Source organism: Poecilia mexicana, unplaced genomic scaffold (assembly GCF_051168715.1).
Source record: "Poecilia mexicana isolate PSO_F unplaced genomic scaffold, ASM5116871v1 scaffold_17, whole genome shotgun sequence".
Taxonomy (NCBI): Eukaryota; Metazoa; Chordata; class Actinopteri; order Cyprinodontiformes; family Poeciliidae; genus Poecilia; species Poecilia mexicana.
In genome coordinates, this window is record NW_028263386.1 from 15,237,775 (window position 1) to 15,261,356 (window position 23,582).

Here is a 23,582-nt window from a genome sequence, read left to right on the forward strand (position 1 = left end):
CATGGAAACCTAAGAAATGACAAACAAAAAACAAAAAAAACATACTGCACACTTGAATTTCTACCATAAAATTTATTTCCAGGGTTTCAGGAGTCTGTGCACATTCTTCACAATCTGAGGAACATTATATCCATACAAATAACCCCACTCAATGAAATATCCCTCCTCCGTCTCCCCACGGCGAACCTCTCTGCACAGAGAAGTACCAAACTGCCAACAACACCCACCATCATCATCGTTTTACAATACTGTACTTGAATCCCGTGATCTGATGGAGATGCAAAGTAAAGCAGCTAAAACATGGCATATTTGCACATTTAAATTACTCTCTTAATTTTCACGATGAACATTTCAAATTCAAGTGCCGTTAAAAACCAAGAGACGAAAAACGAGAGGGGTGTATAAAACCTTTAAGACCAGAGTGGAATGCCTAAAGAATGGAAGCTCGGCATTTTTTCGTTACCAGCAGAATGACTGAGTCGATAAAAAAAAAAAAAAAAAAAAAAAAAAAAAAAAAGTCATTCACAGCAACATCTTCAACAAAGACAGTATGGCACCCTTAACATTTCAATGTGAGGCACTTTCTTTTTGTAATTAATCGTTTCTTTTCCTGATTGATCCTCAGAGCTTTTCATTTGATTCCACTGCCGCCCATTGAGAGATGCGTGACCCATTAAAATCCATCGAGTCTAAAAGCACAGCTTGACACGTTTACTGCTTCTTTTTTTTTTCAACCACACAGCAGGAATGAACATGAACCGTTTCAACTATTTGCATAAGTCCAGTGTCTTCTGGTCACCTTTTTACCATTGGAAAGGCCCCTTTGACAGCAGAGAGCTTGTAGGCAGTCAGTCGCACACAGGCTGTACCAAAAAACACACTTCAAGTACACAGAAAAATAAGAATATGTACACTTTAGAATGAAAACAAGCATGTAAAGCTTTTAGTCAGTATTACAGCAAGCATGTCTGTACATTCTTCATTTGGTTACCGACAGCCTCGCTGACTTTAAACATTGTAACTTCCTTAACACAAAAATAGTTCCTCTGCGATACTAAAAATCTGTACTTTTCTTTTTTTAAACTACTTCCTATTATTCTAAGTCGGATCCTCCTTATAGCCTTTCACCTTCCAGCGTTCACTCATCCTTCAACATACTTCACTAGCTCATCGCTTCATTAGCAACAGGTCCTTTTTTTTTTTTTGACTTATTTTGTCATTAAAAAATGAGAAAATTAAAAAGATATAAACATTTGTTCCATGCCTTGTTCAGAGGTTAGATAAATGGTTCATCTGTTTTTATAACCGCACTCACACCTGGTAAAAGACGCACTCCAGACAACGTTTGTAAACATGCTCATTCACCAACATTGGTCACGTGACAGAGAATATAGAGACAGGAATACGTTTCACACGCGCACACACACGCATCACAGGTACTGGTAGAACCGCGAATGGACCACCTGGGAACTGGTGAGTTTATGTGGGTGAGCGGTGGCTGACAGGCTCAGATTTTTGCTCTGTGAGATTTCTCCGTTTAACGCCTCAGCGGGACCGCGCGCCAGCTCGGAGGAGGACGGGGCGCCGGAGTTCTGGGAGTTTGAGCCGCACAGCGCCCCGAGCTGCTCTGAGAGGTCCAGGCTGACCTCTGGGTTGCTGGTGCGGTGGCGCTCGCGGGCAATCCAATCCCCGATGGAAAAGTCCTGAGAGCTGCACTTTGGTTTAAGCCGATCTACGGCTGACAGCTCTGAGCGCGAGCCGACCGGCTGCGACCAGTCCCCCAGAACGGACAGCTCTGCGAAGTCTCTCTGCCCGCCCATCGTGTGTCTGCGCCTGATGTTCTTTTTCTTACTGCGCCCCTCTGGAGATCGGCTCCTCTGGCTGCCCACGCCGAACATGTCGTCCACGGACATTCGCAGGCGGACCTTCAGTCGGTCGGTTATCTTCAGCTTCCACGCCGGCTCTGTTTTATCCAGCTCGCTCCGTGACGACGAGCTAAGACTCCCGCTGGATCGACCTTTTGCCGAACCCACAGCCTGCGACAACCTGCTGGGATCTTTGTCGTCCAGAGAGGTCTCGCTTTCGGTTTTCTGCTTGCTGGATTTCTTCCTGGACAGCGTGTCGCACTCGATGAGCCTGTGCGACGGCAGCGGTCGGGTGGACTCCGGTAGTTCGCTCTTCTCCGCTTTCCCGATGGTGAACACAGACAGGTCGCTCTCGCTGTCCGTCTCCACGGGCCGGCCCTCGCTGATGAGCTCGCTCCTCTCGTCGTCGGCGTCTTCGCCCCCTCTGCTCTCGGACACAGACTGCACTTCGGGACTGAGCGTGCAGGTCTCGGCTCCGGTCAGGAACGTCATGGAGGACGTGGTGGAGTAGTCCGAGGTGATGGAGCAGACCTCGGCTCCCAGCCCACCGGGGCACGCGTCCGCGCCCAGAACCGCGCTCTTGTTCCTCCTCGCTCTGGGCACCGAGGCCTGAGAGCTGGTGCTGTTCATCGTACCGAGGTCCGACACGGTGTCGTCGTAGTTGGAGGGCGGGTCTGACAGAGACGACTGATGCGTTACCGCCATGCGGTAGTTGAGGTTTGGGGAACTGGAAGGTGAGGCGTATGGAGGCATCTGATGGCCGGAGGGAATGTGCTCTCCAGGGAGGGAGGCGACCGACTCAGAGTCTTTCCTGATGGTTTCCTCCGAGCTGTTCCTGTGCTTGTCTTTTTCGCCATCTTCGTCCGTCTGGCCGCTGTCCTCCGCCTGGCTGACCTGGGACCACAGAGGCTGCTGACCCCCCTCTGGGAGCTCCTTTTTGTTGAAACCAGAGTCCAGGTCATCGTCTGAGCTGCTGAGTTGAGATTTTTCTTTATTCTTCTTGCGTTTCCGGTTGGCGAAGATTGAGGAGCGCAGCATTTCTTTGCTACACTGATTCCCTGAAATCCACAAGCCCTGGCGACAGAAAACAAAAACATTATAGTCTTGGATATACATTTCTGCTTAAAAAAAATAAAAATCTATGGTCAAATTTCATTTTTTTTTTCTGAGAAATCAATTATCAAACCACACAACAAGAAACACCTGAAATGTACAAGTTAGACTTTTTAAATTAAAGGTACTGAGGTACTAAAATGTTTTGGGGGGTTTTTTACCTTGGATTTATTGGAGTCAGGACATGCCGTGTCTGCACAAAAACAAGATACTCATCAGTACACGAAGGAGCTTTAAATGACAAAAACAAGACACTTGAAGCAGAGATTAAGAGAGACAGGATGGACATAATGAGCGCAGCTGGACAAAAGCAGATGACACATTTCTGATTGAAGAAGAAGAAGAAGACGACGACACAGGAATAGAATCAAGAAGTCAGCACTAAATGCAAAAAAGTGAATAGAGCAGCAGAAGGTGCCTGAGATGGAGAGGAGGTGAAAAACCCGGCAGTAAACGACACAAAAAGCAGCTCATGCTCATGTATCGATGGAACGACGGCACATCGGGGACAAACACGGCAGTCACAGAGCATCACATGTAGCCACCGACCAGCTGGAGACATTCTTTCCCAACTCAAGACGTCACAGAGGAGGGGGAGTCAATGAGTTTGCTCTAACTGGGGAAATTTCAGGTGGCCCTGAGTGTGTCGGATCGGTGAGTGTGTTGTGAGCGATACCGCAGAGCTGCTACAGGAAGCCTCAATGTAACGGATTTGTCTCGCTCAGAGAGCTCCTGCGGTGAGCTTAAACGTGTAGTCTGTCACTAAGAACAACATAAAAGGCAAAACAATAGTGTGCAGCAAAACTTCAGACTTTAAACTGCAGCTAACGATGAGAAGCAGACTAATATGCCTTCCTAAACAAGTACTTACAGAAGCTTTGGACGGCACAGAAACTATAGCAACTCCTGCTTATGACTCCAAAAAGCAACAAAAGGGGGATTCAAATAAAGTCTAGTAATTTATCGAAACACTTTAAAAATGCTACGTTTTACTTCATATTTTTGCACTAAAAAGCCACGAGATTAAAAATCAAACTATAATAAGAAAATCCTACAACTGCATAATATGCCGAAAATGTACAGGAATATGTAATGATCATCCAATCCAAAAATCAACCAGTTTTGTTTTTCTTCCAACAGGTGATCAGCAGGTTGAACAGTAAATACTTTTATGTTAATTAAGTGAAACATCCCACTTTTTTCTGTTCTATGACGCATGTTGTTTTTAGGTTTTAAACAACATGATGCATTAGTAGGAATAATCTTTAAATATCTTAACTTTCTGTTAGATTCAATAAAATTCTCTCTACATAGAAACCTGCAGCATTTTTTTCTTTTCTTTTTGTCTGATCAATGTGCTTTAATTTTCATTGTTGAATTAAAAAAAAAATCTCTTAAATGAACTTCTATGGTTTACAGCTGGACACGCACTGATAAGTCTGACGGTTTTCAGTTCGACTTTCCCCGACAAGCAGATTTTAAAATCAAAACTCCAGTCTGTTGCTAATCAATACAAAGTACAACTGCTGTTTCCAGGACTTTTTCCAAACTCAAATTTCCAGAACACTCAGTCCTTTAAGGCTATTTTAAGATAGAAAATGTAAAACTTCAGGACGTATTTATGGTTATTTAAATAGAGTGAGGAGGAAGGAAACAAGGAAAGGAGAGAAGAAGAACCAAAGAAAGAAAGGAAGCACACAAAGAAGGGGGCAAGACAGATGGAAGGAGAAGGACGAAGAGGTGGTGAGACAAGAAAGGATGTTGGATATGAAGGAGGAAGGTAGGAAGAAATGAGTTACAAAGAAGGAGAGAAGAAAAAACAGCAGGAAGAAAGGAAATTAGAATATATTTAGATATAACAAAAGGAAGAACAGAGTGGGATGCTGGACTTATTTTAATCTGAAAAAAATTGTTGAAGTTCAGCTAAATAAGCTGCAGGTTGAACAAACAGCAACGAACGACCTGGACAGCTCCACTGAGCCTCAAAAACCGACTGGTTCATAAATCATTTGTTCTTCTAATTAAAACTCCGTGTAGGAGTCACAAAACAACAACCTCACTATCAGACTTAAAACAAATCCTAGATGTTTTTCTTTTCTCCCCTTTGTGGTTTTAGGAACACAATAAGTGAGTGACGTGGTTCTCAAGAGTTATGCAACACAAAGAGATGACGTACTGTACAGCTAGGCGCGTCTGTAGTCAATGGTGCGAAGTCGGGAAATGTAAAACAGAGACAAAAATGTACAAATAAAAACACCACAGACAACAAATAAAATAAAACAAAAGGCGGCACCTGAAAAAAAGTTTAAAAAAAAAAAAAATCACGTAGAGACAATTTAGGCTCCATCTACATGCTCACGATCACTTGATGTGCGACTTGAACGCCTGCACGCCTCTGCATCAGTTAGTTAGAACTGGGCTGGGATGTGGCTGTATGAGTGGATTTGTTTGTGTGTGCCGGGGAACATCCAGCTCAGTCCCGACCCCACGACCCCGCCCTCAGACATCATGACAGATTATGCCACACAACCGGAAGAGAACCTGAGGATGTCCGTACCATGCTACTTGTCCTTGCGATCAGCTTAAAAGACAACAAGAGACAGCAGAAGGGCTTTCAGAGAAAGTGCAGCAGCGTGGCTCTGTATCCCCTCAGTTTAGGGTACTGGTTTAAATATGAGATGTGCACAGCACAGGAACAATGACAAACATCGACTTCTCTTTCTTTCTTTATCTTTTTTTCCTCCTTTCGGCCAAATTTAAAAGAGCTGCGGGTTACTGCAGACTAGGCAGCTACACTGGGCACAACACTCGTCCTTCTTCCTACAGTCCCAGCTGTCCATCACTGACAAAACAGAGTCCATCAGGGACACCATCGAGTGATAGACGCCGCCCACTTGGCCTGTGTCAAGAGTGGGTAATGCGTGAGTGCTGGACAAGGATAAGGGAGGAGAAAGAACACACTATACACAGAAGGGCACAGGTCAGAAAGGGTTACAACTTCCATTGTTTATGTTTTTTTTGTTTTTTTTGTCTCGTTCAAGATTTTCTTTGGGAAAGAACATGCCGGGATTATGCGAGAGATGATGAGGAGGGGAAGAAAAGAACTGAAAGAAAAGGAGTCGTCATTCAACATAGAAAAAGCACAGGGAGAAAAAAAGACTTAAGCACAGAAAAAAAAGAGTAAAGCAAAGAAATGAACAGAAATAAAACTTGGACAAATTTATATGGGCAGAAATAATAATAATAATAATAAAACTAAACAAGAAACAAATGGTGACAAAACAAAAACAGATTTTAAATTAGAAAATAAATCAATAAAAAAAAAAAGCTTTGCTGCAAGGTGTTTCTCAGCAATTGTTCAGTGATTAAGCTACTTGATGGTATACACTGAAAAATGACTGAAAAAACTTGCTGTAAAAATACTCACAAAAACAAAGCTGATGTTTTTGTTCTCACTAAAAGTATTTAAAACAATTAAGAGACGTTTTATAACATTCAGAATTCAAACTATCATCTATCTCATTTGATACATTTCTATCTGCTACTATAATGCATACAGAATATGGCTGCCGAGAGGAAAAGCTGCTTCTGAGTTACCTGAGACTTCACTGGAAGAGGCAGGAACCCGGCTGATGTTAGTGAGCAGGTGGCCGATATTGGGCACAGGCTGAGACTGCACTGTGCTCTCCTGCTCGACGACAGCCTGCAGGATCGACAAGGGACACAGAAGAAGAGAGGAAAATTATATTCAACTGCATTTTATTTGAAAGTATGCAGTCTAGTAAGAGCTAACTGTAAAGAAAACACAAAAGGTGTTGGAGGCCACCGAAAATCCGAATCGGCAGCCTTAAGACTGCGATTGGTGCAGAAACTGCAGCTGTAAGGTAGTAAAAAGTGAAACGGTTCAAAGGATCTGAGTACTTTTGCAGCATACTGACAACAAGGTTCCACTTACAACTGGATCTTCACTGCCGTCTTCCATAAAGAACCAGTCAAACTGCTGGACAAGGTTCTCAACAATCTTGCACTGGTCTGGCATGTGATTGACCATGTCGGTCATGTTGTCCTCCGACGTTCTGACCAGAGTCGGACCGAACACGATTGCCAGGTTGCGAGGCTCCATCTAAACACACCGCCAGATAAAGAGGAGTCAGGTTATTTGACAAAATCCTTAAAAGGGGTAAACTCAGGATCTGACAGCGGCAGGTCCGACCTTATTCTGTTCACAGTTATCGGAAACCTTTTTTAGGTGAGCGCAAAGGAATTTGAGAGTTTCAAGGTGATGAGTGGGCAATTCATAGACCTGTAAAAAAAAAAAAAAAAAAAAGAGAAGATAGTTTCGGTATCAATCAACACGTAGTGCTAATGCTAATTAAATGTCCCTTATGTCAGAATGCACTAACCAGCCTCTTGAGCTCCTTTAAACGCTCCACTGAGTCTTCTGTTCTGCTGGCTTCAATAAATTTATCATACTTCTCTAAAAATAGGACGGAAAAAAACAACAAAAACAAAATAACTTGGTAGAAGCACAAAAACAAAGCTATTACTATATTTTGACTTTTATAATCTTACCATTTGTAAACAGAGGTTCTGGAAGTTTTCGGAAGAATGCCTTTAATAGACTGCCAATCACGTTAATGTCCCTCCATTTCTGTAGAGATTTAGAAAATAAGCAGAGTTGCATGGCAGCAGGTCATACAGAGGACAATATGAGACAAGCAAGCCGTCGGTCACTCACGTCTTCCTGGATGTCGATGTCGGCCATGCCTTTGGTGTTGAGCTCCTCCTGCATGTTGGAGATGGCAGCGTTGTTTCCAGGAACTCTGTAGATTCCAGTGTACTCCAGTCCTCGCTCCTCTAAGACCTGACAGCACACCTCCACGAGCAGCGGAACAAACTGCACGACAATCGGTGGGACATAACTTCGCATACTTCAACAACAACGCAACAAGACGCACTGTTGAACAGTAATATCATACAGACATAAAAAATAATAATAAAAAATAAAAAAACCCACCCTGTTAGTTTGAGCAGGTGGACAATCTTCAAGGCGGACACCGAAAGTGATGCCGGCTTGCTTCTTTTCAAATGGTTTCTTCATGATCCCGGCTATGCCGATTTTCCAGGCTCCCCTGTCTCGAGGTGGACTTGATTCATCTGTAAAAGGCCCCAGAAATAAATGAGCCACCTGCGATGACAGATGTTCTAACCACCGTAAATGATCCTGGTGATGTTACCTTTCATCGCCCTTCGATCCTCTCCCGTTCTGGGCGAATGGGAGCTGTGGCTCCGGCCTTCTGTTTTGCCTCCCAGGAATGCTTGCTTGATGCTGAGCGACTGCCGAGAGGACTTAGGGGAGGGCTCTGATCTGCTGCTGGGAGCACTGGTCAACATACAAAATTAAGACAGATTAAAACAGAGTCTTCATTTTTGTTTGGCATTCAAATTAAACAGCTGTTTCTTGCTCTAGGTAACCACTAGGGGGCAATGCAGTGCCCTGTATACCTCATCATGTTGTATTCTTTTATCTTTCTGCTGATCAAATCCTGGCTGGTAACAGAACCATTCTGTAAAAACAAGAGAAAATCAAGTGAGGACTCAGATAATGTAAAATGTAAAAAAAAAATCATATGACAATTCATATTAAAAAAAATAACAATAAAAAACACACAAAAAAATAATCTTATACCCAGAATCTGTGAATTTTCTGCTACCACAGTTGTGACTGGCGAATATCCACTAGGAAGCAAAAAAAACTGATGTTTTTCTAATCCGTGAACGTCTCTAAGGTCTATGAGGTGGCATCAACCAGACAGATTTCTGGTGTGAAAGCTTTTACTAATTGAAGCATTTTCTAAGTTATTTTTAGTAATAACTTAAAGTCAAAGGAAGCACAAAAGCTGTAAAAGAAAAATGTTTCGATAGGATCCCATCAACCACTCAGTCAGGCTGATATAACAGAACTGGACGTTAGTGGGTGCTGGACATTTCCAATTTTGATTTTTTTAAATCAAGACTGGACACAGATGATATTGCCAGGTTAAAAAAAATAAAATAAAAAAACGACCACTACAAGTCAAGTAACATAAAAACGTACTAGATAATAATATCCAAATGATAATTTTTAAAACTTAAAAGTATTTAAAGTGCAATAAGGGTTTATGCACATATTTGGTAAATTTGAGACTTTCTGAGAGCTTTAAGATCTCCATGATTTAAATTTGTGCACATACAAGAATTACAAAAAACAACTTGGATAAGTTCATTTAACAAGGTAATTCAAAACTAACAACTAATATTAGATAAAGTAGAAGGTGTGTGAATGGCCATGGCCTTTTAGTTTTGTCACAGTGTAAAGCAAACAAAAACACCTGAAGAGATCGACAAGATCCATAACAAATGTAACAAAAAAATGTGCATTTGTCTGTAAAATGTATTTTAAAAGAAAGCACTTAGTGAGAAACACACACATTTAAGAATCAGTTAAATGTAATTTTAGGCCCTATATAGAAAATATGGTCAATATCTGAACTTTTAAGACTTTCAAAATACTTTCAGTCCTTCTAGAAACCTTGAAATGATTTTTAAAAAGTCTGATAGTCAAAAGCCCTCAGTCTGAAACTCTATGTAACTAGAGTGAATGAATGAATGGGTGAACGAACATCCTTTTTGGCCTATGATGAACAAAGACCACTCCAAGTATCTAGCTGAAAGAAGTCTTTGTGATCAACTGAGGCTATTGTCATGTTTCCCCTTCACACCCATCCTTTTTTTTCCACTCAGGTAAAACAGGTTTGAAACCAGCTTTTATTCAAGTCATTGTTGGCCATTTTATAAATGATGCTTTTGATCCTATCCCATCACTGGTCTGTGTTTTGGTTACACACATATTTGTAAAATCTTATCAGGCAGCTTGTTTTTGTCCTCCATTAAACAGCTACTGCAATCCACACTGATGATATCAGTGGAGGAAATAATGACAGCATGAGGGTCAACTCATCAGATGGTAATTAATGATCTGACTTGGCAACACACATACATACACACACACAAACACAACAAGAATCTGTCTGCCCACACACACCTCCTCATCTGGGTTACTGTTTTCCTGGATGACCCTGATCCATGAGAGCATGTCTTCTCTCCCCTCCGCCTGGAACAGATACTCGCAGTCTGAGGTGGTTAACCGCAGCACATTCTTGCGTCTCGTTTCGCTGTAGGAGATGTCAATCAGACAGGCCTTGATGCTAATTCGGAGCGGGTCTTCATCAGACTGGGATGCGGCGTGAGACAGGGCATCCTTCTTATCCTTGTAGAGGGTCAGGGTGTGGCCTTGTAAGATAGCATACATCTGTTTCCAGGATCTCATGCCTCCACCAACACGCTGCAAATTGAAAGACAGAAGTCCTTAAATGTCACATTTTTTGAGTAATGAACGGGGCTCATGCAGGAGTGCTTGGGCATGACAGAGTACCTTATTCTTGTCTGTGCTAAGTTGCCTGAAGTTAAGAAGCCCTTCTTTGGAAGAATCAGCAAATACATCTAAAGAAGACTCTCTACGAGATCCAGAGTCCCCAGCGGGTTTATGCCCGTCCAGTGTCTGGAAGAGTGAAAAATAAAGACATTTTCTGGCATTACTACATGACAGTAGAACATGACATGAAACTGAGTCAGAGGGGAGGATGACATACAACAACGATTTAGAGAGAGGAATAGACTTATCCAAACCTAAAAGAATTGTTTTCACCACGTAAGCACAACAAAGATTTAATATTAGAAAATTACGGCTTTTTGAAATACAATGGAGTGCATTAAAGTTCATAACTTTGAGACGTGCATCAAATGGTTCTTTAGCTCCTTACCTTTCTCAGGCCTCTGAAACTGGCCATATGTTTGCTTGTAGATCTTTTTTCACAGTGGTAAAGAAAAAGGCCAAGTCAGACTAATATGAATTGCCAAAGACAAAAGAACAAATCTCAGCATGAACTTACCCTCTTCTCTCCTCCTGATAGTTATCCAGACCCTCGTCATAAGACTTTGATCGCTCTGTTTTACTAGCAGAGTCTGAGTCCAACAAAGCACTTCGCATAGACTCTGAACATAGACGGTACAAATATGAAATTACAGTTCATTTTGCAACCCAAATGTCATAAAAAATTTCATTAAATCCAGGATCAATATCATCTATCAAGACAAAACAATGATGTGATATTACAGAAAAAAAAAAAGAAGAAATGCACTATTATTAACCATAATGGCAATAGCCAACCCAATGGCATTTACCTTGGTCATGTGACAGCTGTCGATGAATAGTTGGACATGGTGAGCCTTGACTGGAGGGTGCTGTCGCTATGGATGGTGCAACAGATATCACAGCAGAGGGAGGGATGGGAGCAGCCTCTCGGTCAACACTGGGGCTGACTGGCTCATCTATGAATCGATAAAATATTCAGTGTGAGCATAGAGAAGCAAATTAACTTTGAATCGTTCTGTTCTCAGGTACAATGCATTTCTATGCACTGTATATGCCTGCATTACAAAAGGCCATTGGATCTTAGACTCCCTGGGCTAAACTGAAAAGATTGTTACTTTAGCAATTATCTGAGGGAATTTCTCAAGGGAGGAGAAAAACAGCGGAACAGATAGCTTTACAATGCACTTTTTAATTAATTTTAAAGATGTCCATCAACAACTGTCGTTGGGCTCTTTAGGCCTGAAACAGCTCAAAGTACAAAGCTGTTCTCCGTAGCCAAGGGGCTTTTGGAGCTAAATTTAAAAGCAACTGTCCTACTTCCTGCCTGAACCCAACTTTGAAACCGGGCATAGAAATAAGGATGCCACTATCTCTCTAACAAGGCTTCTACTAAGGCTATTTTTAAAAGTTATATCCATCATTGATAAACTCTAGGGGGTAACAGTCTTGTATTATCTTCTAAAAAAGCAACCTACAGTAATTAAGAGCAATGTGCGATGAAGTGGTGCTTACAACATGATTCAGTAGGAAGTAGCCTTTGCAGAACAGAAGTTAAGTTTTACTGCGTCAAGAACTACCAGGCAGGAAAGTGTAAGTGCTGATTCAGAATTAAAGATTTAACGGAGAGGTTGGGTGTCCATGAAATCATCCCAAAAAATATGAATACTTTAAGACTGACAGAACAGAAAGCAAAATCTGGGCCTTATGGATATGCCAATGTTTAGGGGTAAAGGAATTTCATCTTCTCCTTTTTTTTTTTTTTCCATCTCCCCTCATGCGAAAAATCTTTGTAAACAATTGTGTGTGAGATTGTTTCTGACTGGGAGAATACAGTTGCATCCAAATTACAAACTGCCTTCTGCAACCCCTTCATGACAAGCATCTTTAGCATTTAGTAGAGCCCTGTTAGCTGAAACAAAGCTGATTCATAGATAAGACTCCTGCTGTTGGCAAGGTGCCTGAGGAATCCCCCCCCCGCCCCCCAAGTCTCATGAAGTGATTAGCATGTTGCAACCACTTTTTTCAAACCCCACCACAGATTTCCAGTTGGCTATGTTGACCGGTCTAGTATCTTCCAGGGCTTCTGAAATGAAGCACTTACGGACGTTAAGGGTCACTCAAACACTGCCATGCTTCACTGCCCACAATGTTCTTTTCAATGTATTATTTGTCCTTTAGACAAACTGTTGATTCTTAAGGCCAAAACATTAAAATTTTGATTCATTGCACCAGAACAGAATTCTCAAATGTCTTTGGCTTATCCATATATTTGTGAGCAAAGAGGAGTCGTGTTTTTTTCTGATGCTTTTTTTGTCAGCAGTGGTGAAAATCTTTGCAACAGACAAGGAGTTCTTCAGCATTTAGTTTAGCTGAAATTTCAATGGTTGCTGCCTCTAAGACTGCCGCCGGTCTTTTGTTGTCAGTTGAGGGTTTTTGACCACCTGCCTCCTCAGGAATGTGATGAAAGTCACTGACAGCTTACCCTTTTCTGCCATGTCCAGGAGGCATAGCTGCTCTTCCTTTAACTTAAAAAAAGCAAACTGTGCTTCTAAGGTGATCTCAGAGAACATTCAGATCCTCCTTTTGTCATGTTTTTTCTTAATTTTGTCCTTGTTCATCTTAGGCAACGATCGCTTTTATTCAGAAGAGATCATACCCAATTCAGGGGTTTGAAACATTTTCATATTTAGAATAGGAAAACCTAAAATGCAATGCATGAAATTTTACTAATTTAAAACACTATTCTCCTTAACTGAGATACAAATCCCGCAGTGTTGTTATTGTAAATGAGAATTTGTTCTGGATAAGTCATCTGGTTAAATAAATAAAACGCAAAAACAAAAAAAATCACAGTTGCTGTCTGCTTTGTCCAAACCTGGACTTTCAACTAAAGTCAGACCAAACCAACATCAGAACAGACCTAACAACCTTTATCCAAATTAGACAAAATGCTAGTTTAGTACTGCAGTCTCAAACGGATTCAACAACTTCATGACAAGCATCTTTATCATTTAGTAGAGCCCAGTTAATCTGAAACAAAGCTGATTCATAGCTAGACATCAGTTTCTGGCACAAGGTTTCTGACCAGAGGCGTCCTGTTCATTTATATTTTGGGTTAGCATGTTGCGACCACCTTTTTCAAATCCCACCAGAGATTTTCAGATGGTTATGCTGACAAGCCCAGTCTGCGTATTTCTACTTTTCAGATTGAAAATTACAGAAAATTTAAGAGGAACAAAAATCAAGAAATGTTTATGTAAAATATCTGTTGAAAATGAAGGTGTTCGCTATCTGCTTTAAGACGTCAACGATTTATGACATGTAGTAGGAGTTCTTTTTGGTTTTTAAGAGAGAAGTGTGGCCTACAGTGATGTGTGTGAGATGCTGGTCGGCTTGTTCTGTACGATGGACAAGCCCTCACTGAGAAAGCTAAAAGGCATGAAACATGTTATGTCTGGAGAGGGGGGCTGACTCCGGCTCACTGCTGAACTCAGGACAAAACTAAAACACGACTCTTTCTGGCCTTTCTGGCCTAACAGAAGGACAGACAAATATTCACTATACATAATGGATAACAGACAAGGAAACAATTAACAGAAATATATAGGATATTTTGAAAGATAATTTTTGTAGAGATGTTAATTTATATGTTCTTTTAGCACTGCAATTAATGTAGTACTTTGCTCACACCCAGGCAAATACGGATGTTAATATTTTTTTATATATATATATATATTGAGAAAACTTACAGTGTAAAACAAAAACAACCAGTGAAATTTTGTCAATTTTGGCTCTGAACCCCTACAATGTTGTAAACCCTCAGACCGCAGTTTCTGAGATCCCAATAATTTAATCACCGCAGCATCCATTACTCTGCTGTTCGACCACTATGAGCTCACTGTCAAGAGACAGCATCCAGGCAAACAATGCATTAACAGGGGGGGATTTCACTACATTACAAACACCACTTTACTCTGTCATGGTTAATTCAAAAGCATCTCAAATCCACTCTGATCAATAACGTCTCCCTATAGAGGCTAGTTTACCTCTGAATCTCCTAAGCCCATCAAATAAAACAACTGTTAAATTTAAGTTGTTCGTCATGCGTCTACTGAAACTCTTATAATAGCGCTTACAGTGTTATTCTATTACATTTTGCTACAGTCCCAGTTGCCATGCCAACATGGTCAGCGAGGCAATAAACTGATTACTGTCTTACCGATGAATGGAATGGCGTCCAGGGACTCGTCCAGGTTGCTGGAGCAGGAGTTGTGACGTTGCTCCTCAAGGCGGCGCATATGTATCTCTCGCCGTGTATCGTTTGGAAGCCAGCAAGCCGCCACGTCTGCCGTAGAGTCCGCTCCTTCGTCGTTCACAGCCAGGATATAGGAGGGGTGCCGCAGTGGGCTGGGGTTCTTTCCACCGTGAGGTTTCTCCCTCATTACCACCGCAGGTTCTGAGGGGCTTTGACCGTTTACCTGACTTTGAGAATCTTGGTGGGCTGTTTTGAGGATGCCAGGCCTCTGAGGGATCTCTCTTGCAGCAGAGCATGACGAAGACCACATTCCAACTACTGTTGCGTCTCTGCCTGCCTCAGAGATCTGTATGGTTTCTGACCGCATCCTGTTCTGACCTGGTTGGCTCGTGTGGCCTAGATGGTGTGCTGGGACTGAAACTCTTTGGTTGGTAAAAGAATGTTCAGTGCTTTTCCCAAAAAGCATGTCAGACAGCATTGGTGAGGAGCGCGTCTGAAGGGAATCTGGACCTTTAGAGAAAAAATTTGGGTTTGGTGCTCCTCTCATACCGCTGCTGTATCCAGCTGAAGGCCTGAAGGGCACAGCATTTCTGGGCATCGCTTGCCGGCTGGGCCTTGTGCCTTGGTCTGCCCTTGGATACCCTGCTCTCCTCTCACTGGGCCGAGACAGCTCAATAGGTTCAACATAGTCTATGGAATGAGATCGAGCTTTCAGAACCAGGGCATCTTGGGACACACTTCGAGGGGGCCAGTTCCTTGGATTGCTTATTTTCTCTGAATTCCTCATCCGGTCCTGTGAAGCACTGCGTGGGGCAACCTGAAAATGGGGTGGAGGTCCGTGGTATGATCGTTCATGGGAGGTACTCCTGCGCCGTATCCCTTTAGGAACCCAGTCTCCTCTGGGAATGTGAGAAGCAGCTGCAAAGGAGGGCTGACCTGCAGTTCGAAAATTGTCCAACCTCTCCTGAATTGTCCGACTACCATGGGAATGGATACCTTTGTTGTCAATGTACTCCCTGTATGTCTGGTAAGTGCGCCAGTCAATGTTCTGATGGTTGCCTGGGTAGTTAGGTGCTTGACTTGCAAAGGGAACCATTCCTGGACCGCTGGGATAGATGTCGGCCTTTCGAGGGAAAGGATACTGGGCCAGTGACCCCGGTCTTCCCCTAACATAGGCAGGGTCCATGAAATCAACCCTCTGTGCCGAAACCACACGCCCCATGTGTGCCGAGTTGGGAGGAACCACCACAGTCCTAACGCTGTCATTGCGCATGCACACCGCTGTTTGGCTTTTGGAATATTGGCGTGGAGGAGATGGGGGCACGGTGATTTCCTTACGATACCCATAATCAAGAGATGCTGCTGGACCCCGGCAGACCTGCCCCGACGGGTCTGTCGCCTGGGCCATGCCCGTGGGCTTACAGTCTACTCTGGGGTAGCATACCACTGGTGGGTCAGGGATGTGACTAGCATTTCCACTGTAGCTATTGTAGCCACGCAGGTAGGCATCCTGGGAATAGGCCTGAAGACAGAGCAAGAAAGCCATGTTACAAGAGAGGCGTACAAACAGCAAGTGGGTGCAAGATTAAACAGTGTGGCGCTTGATGCTTAAAGACAAGTCAAGTGTGATATTGAAAATGTTACTGGACGCATGTGTAGGCAGTGCCCGCTTCAGTGAGTGAGAGGAGGCGTTTCAAACAGCTGAGCAGTGTCAAAGCTCTTCATCTGCTCCTTATTTAGAATTGATTTGGTAATACTAGTGGATAGCTCACTTCATACTACAGAAAAAAATAACATTTATTTCTAAACAGCTGCTCATTTATCATCAATTTTTTAAATTACTGGTCAGGATAGTCTCTGCCACTGTTGGCAAAGACACAGAAATACATTCAATTATAAGTACTATGAACAACATCATATTTGGAGGGAAAAAAAAGTCACAATACAATCACAAAATGGACAGACACACAGATCACAGTTACATACCTCAGACTGACAGACTAACCTCTTACAGGCAGCAGGATGCCGAGGTCTCATACCGAATGTGCTATAATTATCTTTCCTAGTTATCATGGATTAGTACAAAGTCTAAACTATTTCCCTGACAGTCCTAGCAAAAAAAAGAAGAAAAAAAAAATCCAAAGTAGGAACGTAAAATATAAAGGTTAACAATATCTATTTTTGCTACTCACAACATACTCACAACAAGCACTAAGGAAAGGTATGAGGACTTTGGCCCTGTTACAGTACAACCTTACAATAAAACTGTGCGAACCACAGCAATCAGTGCTAAGCTAAGTTCCTCCCTTTTTAAGTATGACTGTAACCAGTTCAGAGGTCAGCAGCCTTTATGAAACTGATGACATCCGACATAAAAAGATGAGGAAGAGGGCGAGGCTTCACTGAGATTCCAGCTGGATGCCAACTCGAGCTTTTAATCTAACAGCTACTGCAGGCACAGTGCATCGGCCATGTCTGCAGTCTAAACATTTGAGCCACTTATCACATATTTGATCATAAACATAAATCCAAGACAGCTGCGTGGTAGTAATTTACAACCACTCGAAAGAAATCCTGGGATGCTGATGACACGCATGACACATGCAAAATGATACAGCAGGTACGACATGTGGCAGGTACCAATTGTACCCTTTCCTTACCAGATTAGTTGTTTCTTTAGAGAAAGGCTGCCATTACAGCAAACGAACACGAGAGCATTGAGGAATCATGGAAGAAGAAGATGACAGCAGAGCAGAAAGCACATATTGTAAGAAAAATAACTGGTTCCAAGAACACAGAAGATGAATCAGCCATAGCAAAGCCTGGGACTGACATGCTAAAAATACACTGGAGTTGCAGCGGCGGCACACAAGGATGAGAAAGCAAAGATGTATCAAGGGTTGCCACGTTACAACCTGCCTGTGACACTCTGTCCTGGTCGAGGTGGCAGAAGCTGAAGCATGGTTCCCAAACTGCTGTTAGGTCTCCATGGCTTCATCCATCTTCAAACAGAATATTACGCTAACTGAACAAGGTGTCTCCAGTCTATGTCGCCCTCTCTCTCTTTTTCCCTCCCTGCTACTGCTCACATGACAGAAGCAGCAGCTGCTGATTATACATTCAGCTGTGATGGTACAGCTCCCCCTCCCACTTCTCCCTCCTCCCTCCTTTTTTCACTAAGCGTCAACCTGTTTGAAACACAGAGCAGTCAGCTGATTTTATCCTCTGGTTTAAGCTCATCATTCACGCTTTCCCCTCCGTTTTCCCTGCTCACTGTTTCCTCTGATTTATAGCGGACTATTCCCTCCCTTTTCTGCTCCATAAATGTTCTACTCTCTCTCTTTGCTAAGCAACTGCTGCCCGTCTCCAAGCTCTCAGTGCTTGCTGCCGCCTACAGTGTCGTGTCTCTCCGCTAGCATCTGCGATAATCCTCTGATTTTTGCAGAAAGATCATAGTTTGCTTGTGTACACCTCAGATATTTCCGTGTTGCCGTTTTTCATTGGCTGAGAAACAATGTGGTGAGAGGTATCACAGCACACAGCGTAGGAGAGTGAACTGCATAAATGACTACAGACAGAAAAAGAAGCAAGCCAGGAGGAGGACGCTCAGGGAAGAGGGTGGAGTAGCACTGAACTGGATAAGACAGAGGACAAAATGAACTTACTAAAAATGAAAAATGAAATTTTCTCAGAGTGCTGTGAAAAAGTACTTGCACCCTTGCAAATTTCCTCCGCTTTTGTTTTTTGCTTTTTGTCACTTAAATGTTTCATATCATGAAACAAATTCAAATAGCTGACAAATACAACCTGAGTGAATATAAATCAGGTTAATTTATTAAGGGAAAAGTTATCAAAAAGTTATATTTTCCCGAAAGAAAATATAAGGGCCTCATCTTATTGAATCGTGTATTTCCTATTCATGATTACCTGATAACTGCCAGATCTGCAGAATCAAAAAGATCATGTCTGACAAGATCTTGAAATTCAAGAAAAGATGAGAAAGTTATTGACATCTATTAGTGTGGAAAGTGTTACAAAGCTATTTCTAAGGCTCTGGGACTCCAACAAACCAAGGGGAGAGCCACTATTAACAGACAGAGAAAACATGGAACAGAGGTAAACCTTTAAAGGAGCGGATGATCAACCAAATGTACTCCAAGAACGCATGGACTCATTCAGGAGATTGTGAAAGAATGACAACAAAACCTAAACCACTGAAGACGCCGCTTAACTGAGTGAAGGTCAGAGTTCATGATTCAGCAACACGAAAGACAAAGTTACAAGGTGAAAACTGTAGCTGACCAAAAAGAACGCCATGGTTTGTTGGTATGGATAGATGTTCAAATCAAAAACCCACAAGCAGACTATAAAAAGCCCTTAGAAATTGATTTCTGTCCAAAAAGAATCTGCAATGGATTTACTCTGGATATGGAACAGAAGAGAACATCTTGATTTAGCAGAATCGATAGTAGCTACCTACGGCTCCCTGCAGCATGCATAAAAGATTCATGATGAGATTTCAAGCCTGTTAAGGTAAGAGGGTTTCCCTCTGTGACACTTGGGGGACACACGCAGTGTCATGGCATTGCATTTTTAAGGTTCGTTTAAAACTGGTGAAGAAAAGCAAGAACGTTTGCCACGAACATTAAGATTAGCCTAATTACTAAAAGCACCAGATTAAATGTGAATTAATTGTAACGTTCATGCTGCCATAATAAGCTGCTAATTTCTGAAGGAGTTAAGGCAACCATTTGAAACACATTTTATTTATAAGTTTGGATAATACTATTTTGTCCAAGTCAGACAGCTTGCTAAATTTTCTAGTGCTTTTCTGCAGATATTTATTAAATATATAAAACCTTTAATATAAAACCCAAGACCTACAAAGCTGGAGTATATATTTTATCTCATATTAATGTCATCCAAGTGTATTTTTGTGATGCATCATCCAGCAGTGAATTTAGGGCATTTCCGCAGTGGTGTCAGCTGCAGTTCTGGAGGACAGAAAGTCTCTTATGGCCTGATTAGGAGGCCCAGATAGAGAGTTCTGATGGGAAAGGCTGGATGTCTGGATCTCATGACTACTGCCCCAACATAAACACTTTAAAACTAGAACAGCTCCAGGATGGACCAGAAGTTATTCCAAATTTAAAAAGAAAAAAAACAGTTTTTTCTTCATAGTCTTTTAGGATATGATGAAAAACTCAATCTCACCAGTTGCAGTACGTCCTCATCTTTTGGCATCACACAAAGCTCAAGAACGTCACCACTGAAAAAAGGAAAGGGGAGTTTTTAAACAGAAAAATTGCGCCAAATAAACCAAAATAAATCAAACTCTTGCCATCTTACCTGTCTTGGATCAAAGTTATCACCTCAGAATAAGCTTTTCCGATTATGCTGGCTCCATTCACCTTCACTATTCGATCACCTATTCAACAACAGAGGTCTCATCCAGAGGTTTGCAAGCAGTGTGCTAAGCAAATAAAGCATTTAACAGATGCACAGGAAAACAAAAAGGAGCATAAAAATCAGCAGAAACTATACACCTGCTGGCTGATTAGCAGATCAGCAACAGCACAATGAAAACATGGTTAAACACGCCTCTACTTACAGTCTTTCTGCCTGTGAATGGAAATGTCCAGGCTTTTAAAAAATAATCTGAAAATAGTTCATGCTGACTGAGTATTACCTGTACAAAGGCCAGCTTCATGAGCAGGACCCCCTTCCTTGACTTGTTTCACAAAAATAGTGTCCATTGGCTCTAACCTATTTCTCTGCCTCCCTGGGGAAACACAGAAATGAAAATTAATTATTCCAGTTGCTTAAAATGTTGACAAATTATAATTTAAATGCGCCTATTTTTATATATTATAGCATGGGGAAAAAATAAACATCAAACCAAAAACAAAATGTAAAAAAAAAAAAAAATGCCTCTTGCAAGAAATAAAAGAAAAACAAACACAGTTTCGTTGAAAACTAGTACCTGGGTATTTGTTTTGGGATAATTCTTGTCTACTGCTAAGACAGACAATGAGTCATTAATAGAGTCAATCTGTGGGGTTTTACGGACAAGGATCAGAATGACCAAACACAGGAAAACCTGTTTGCTCATGCTGCCCGTGTCTCCTAGCAGCTGCATGGCCACGGAAATAAAAGGAGAAAAGAAAGAAAGGAGGAGCGGGGCAAAAGAAACTAAGGAGAAAGAGTGACAGAGTGCTCAGCTGCACACCTCCCACTCTTTCCTTGTAAACTGAGAAATAGCTGTGGGCACAGCCAGAGAGTGGCTAAAATACTTCCCCAGTAGTTAACATTCTGGTGGTGAGTCAGCACACACTACCTCGCTAAGTCCAGCAGACGTGAACTTGAGCATGAGATCGCATGACCGTTTGTGGCTGTATGTGCCATTTAAAATGTACACAATAGTCAATAACTCAAATAAGGAGGAGAACAAACTTATAAACCAGTTACCTTATTAAAAGAGTCGCATTATTTGACTCTTAAAAAGGAACCAAATGATTCCACGGCCTGTTTAAGCTCCAAACCGCACAAACTTGTGACCTTATTTTGTACACTTTAAACACAACAGATTAATCACAAAGAATCATATCATGGGAATTCCCATTACATAATAAACAGAAAAGTCTGTTAACTAAAGCTGGAAGAAACACACCCCCTCTGGTGGTGTGTTTTGGAGCTGCAGCTCCATTTCTTCAAGGACTCTATTCTTGAACTAATGCGTGAACAGACACTTTGACACTACAAATCACAATTCAGAAGAAGACAAACTACTTATGTTATTTCTTCATTCTGGAAAAAAATATAAATAATGAAATACTGATGTCTTCTTCACAGCTTGGGTGCAACAACCTTATATATATATATATATATATATATATATATATATATATATATATATATATATATATGGAGAAATCCAAACAGAAGTATAATTTCCCCCTCAAAAAGTCCAGCTGAAACAAAAAACTTTCTCTGACACTTTAAAATGACTTATTAGTAGAGATGTAATTAGTTTATGAGACATACCTGCCTTTTAAAAAAAGATAATTAGTTGAAAGTTTACTTTCAGCATAGAAATTGATCATTCTTGCCTACCTGTACAAAGTTTTGCTATGCTAAAAGTGAAATCAGGAAGTTACCAGTAAGCAAATGTTAAAACTAATTTCCACATTGTTAAAATAAAAAAGATATTGTGAAAGAAGGAAGGAAATGTCGATTATAATCTGCTATCTGTGCTTAAATGAAAGATTGACTTCACAGTTACAGGACGTTAATATCGAAACACACAGCTACCAGGAAAAGGGATATAAACTAAAACCAAAATACTCATGACTGCGTCACTGTGTTGGGCCTGCCTAACAAACATGACATCAAGTGAGGCGTTTAGATTTCCAGTGGAAAAATGAGTCATGGGCTCAAAGCAAAAAAATTTCCATCCTCCTGTCCTCCGTCCCTATCCCAAATTTAAATTAAAATCATACCAACTTGTATCTTGGAATGAGGGAAATCCAAACTCTTGCTGTGGTGCATCACCATCAGGTATGTGGTATGCTTTACTTGATACGAACATTTTTCATTTGTGATGTTTCATGTGACGTCATCTTGTGAATTGCAACAAGTGATTTCAACTGACTGCCCCCTGCTGACTTTCTCCAGCATTTTACTGAAATCATTCCCAAGCTGTATAAGAGGTGACAGAATATTTTAGAAACTGTCATATTTTAACCAGGGCCTGTTTAATGCTTCACTTGTTAGATTAAGATAAAAAAGATGAAAAATGGTCAAACGCAAAAAAAATTCATGGAAAATTCAGAGCCGCTCTTTTTTTTTTAATGCGTTACAAAATAAAAATAAACTGAAACAATGTGAAGTTGGTCACTGTAGCACAGAAACAGCTACAGAATGGATGGTTGTGGCGTCATGTGAAGTCAGCACACTGACTCGGTTGTAAATCAGAGCAGAAAGTTTAAAGAGTTTTTCTGCTTACCTCTGCGCCCACAATCTTCTTCCTGTAAACGCACAAAGATACTCAGCATGACTGTTGTGCTTATGGCCACATAATTTTGTTCATGTGGATTTTTGTTGACTCACGGTAATAAATCAAAGAAAACCTCGACATTTACCGGGAAGCAGTGCAGGCTCGACTCTGGCGGGTACACGATGAAATGCCGCAAAGTGAACCCAAACCCCAGGGATGTGCGGCGTAAGCGCACGGTTTTGGGCCTCGGCCAAGCGAACGGCTCCTCTTCTGTGGAGTACTGCACTGCAGGACAATCAGCCAAACTTTGCCTCTCTGCAGAGTCCTTCTGCACAGAAAAGACAGACGTAGGAATTATTGAGCATAAAGTCTTTCTGATCCGTTAAGACAGCTTTCTTCTGTAAATAAGAGCTCTTAGAAAGATTCAAAGCTGACAACAAAACTACCATAAATAAATAAGTTTCAGGACGAACGTGACATTTCTTGTTCATTTGCTGCATGCTAAAGCTGCTAGCAACACTTTTTTTATGAAATCAAACAAACTCCTTCTGCTTAAATACTTTTACACCAATAGGACATGTCATTGTCAGGTTTTCTATTTGCTTTGCTGATGTTGTAGTTGTTATTTAATCAAGATAGAAACTATCCTCTAAAAAAAAAAAGCTACAGCATGCTGCTGTATGCTGAACCATATTAGCCATAAGGCAACTTCTTAGAATTCTTTTTAGTAAATCCAATTATATTTATCTTGTTCCCCCACCGCCCTCTTAATCGGTATATTTTTTGTTTTTACTTTAATTGCTCCATCAAATGTTCATACTTAATTATGAATGACCACAAGAAAAAGGTTAAAAGAGTATAGAAGATTGTAAAACATTC

General features: G+C 41.4%; 1 protein-coding gene across 1 annotated transcript in view; it reads right to left on the reverse strand.

The window, feature by feature from the left end:
- Positions 1-52: 52 nt before the first annotated feature.
- The window catches only part of arhgap21b (Rho GTPase activating protein 21b), a 33,069-nt gene continuing 9,539 nt past the window's right edge, over positions 53-23,582 (reverse strand). The window contains exons 3-24 of the mRNA XM_015005690.2: positions 22,849-23,031; positions 22,713-22,734; positions 20,397-20,489; positions 20,057-20,135; positions 19,922-19,976; positions 14,672-16,229; positions 11,262-11,408; positions 10,970-11,072; positions 10,841-10,883; positions 10,453-10,578; positions 10,063-10,362; positions 8,484-8,545; positions 8,216-8,361; positions 7,996-8,135; positions 7,717-7,875; positions 7,551-7,629; positions 7,382-7,455; positions 7,192-7,281; positions 6,934-7,101; positions 6,576-6,681; positions 3,140-3,171; positions 53-2,939 (exon numbers count right to left, since the gene is read on the reverse strand). Coding sequence (XP_014861176.2) covers positions 1,431-2,939; positions 3,140-3,171; positions 6,576-6,681; positions 6,934-7,101; positions 7,192-7,281; positions 7,382-7,455; positions 7,551-7,629; positions 7,717-7,875; positions 7,996-8,135; positions 8,216-8,361; positions 8,484-8,545; positions 10,063-10,362; positions 10,453-10,578; positions 10,841-10,883; positions 10,970-11,072; positions 11,262-11,408; positions 14,672-16,229; positions 19,922-19,976; positions 20,057-20,135; positions 20,397-20,489; positions 22,713-22,734; positions 22,849-23,031 — 5,274 coding nt within the window. The 3' untranslated portion in view covers positions 53-1,430. The remainder of the gene's footprint in view (positions 2,940-3,139; positions 3,172-6,575; positions 6,682-6,933; positions 7,102-7,191; positions 7,282-7,381; positions 7,456-7,550; positions 7,630-7,716; positions 7,876-7,995; positions 8,136-8,215; positions 8,362-8,483; positions 8,546-10,062; positions 10,363-10,452; positions 10,579-10,840; positions 10,884-10,969; positions 11,073-11,261; positions 11,409-14,671; positions 16,230-19,921; positions 19,977-20,056; positions 20,136-20,396; positions 20,490-22,712; positions 22,735-22,848; positions 23,032-23,582) is intronic.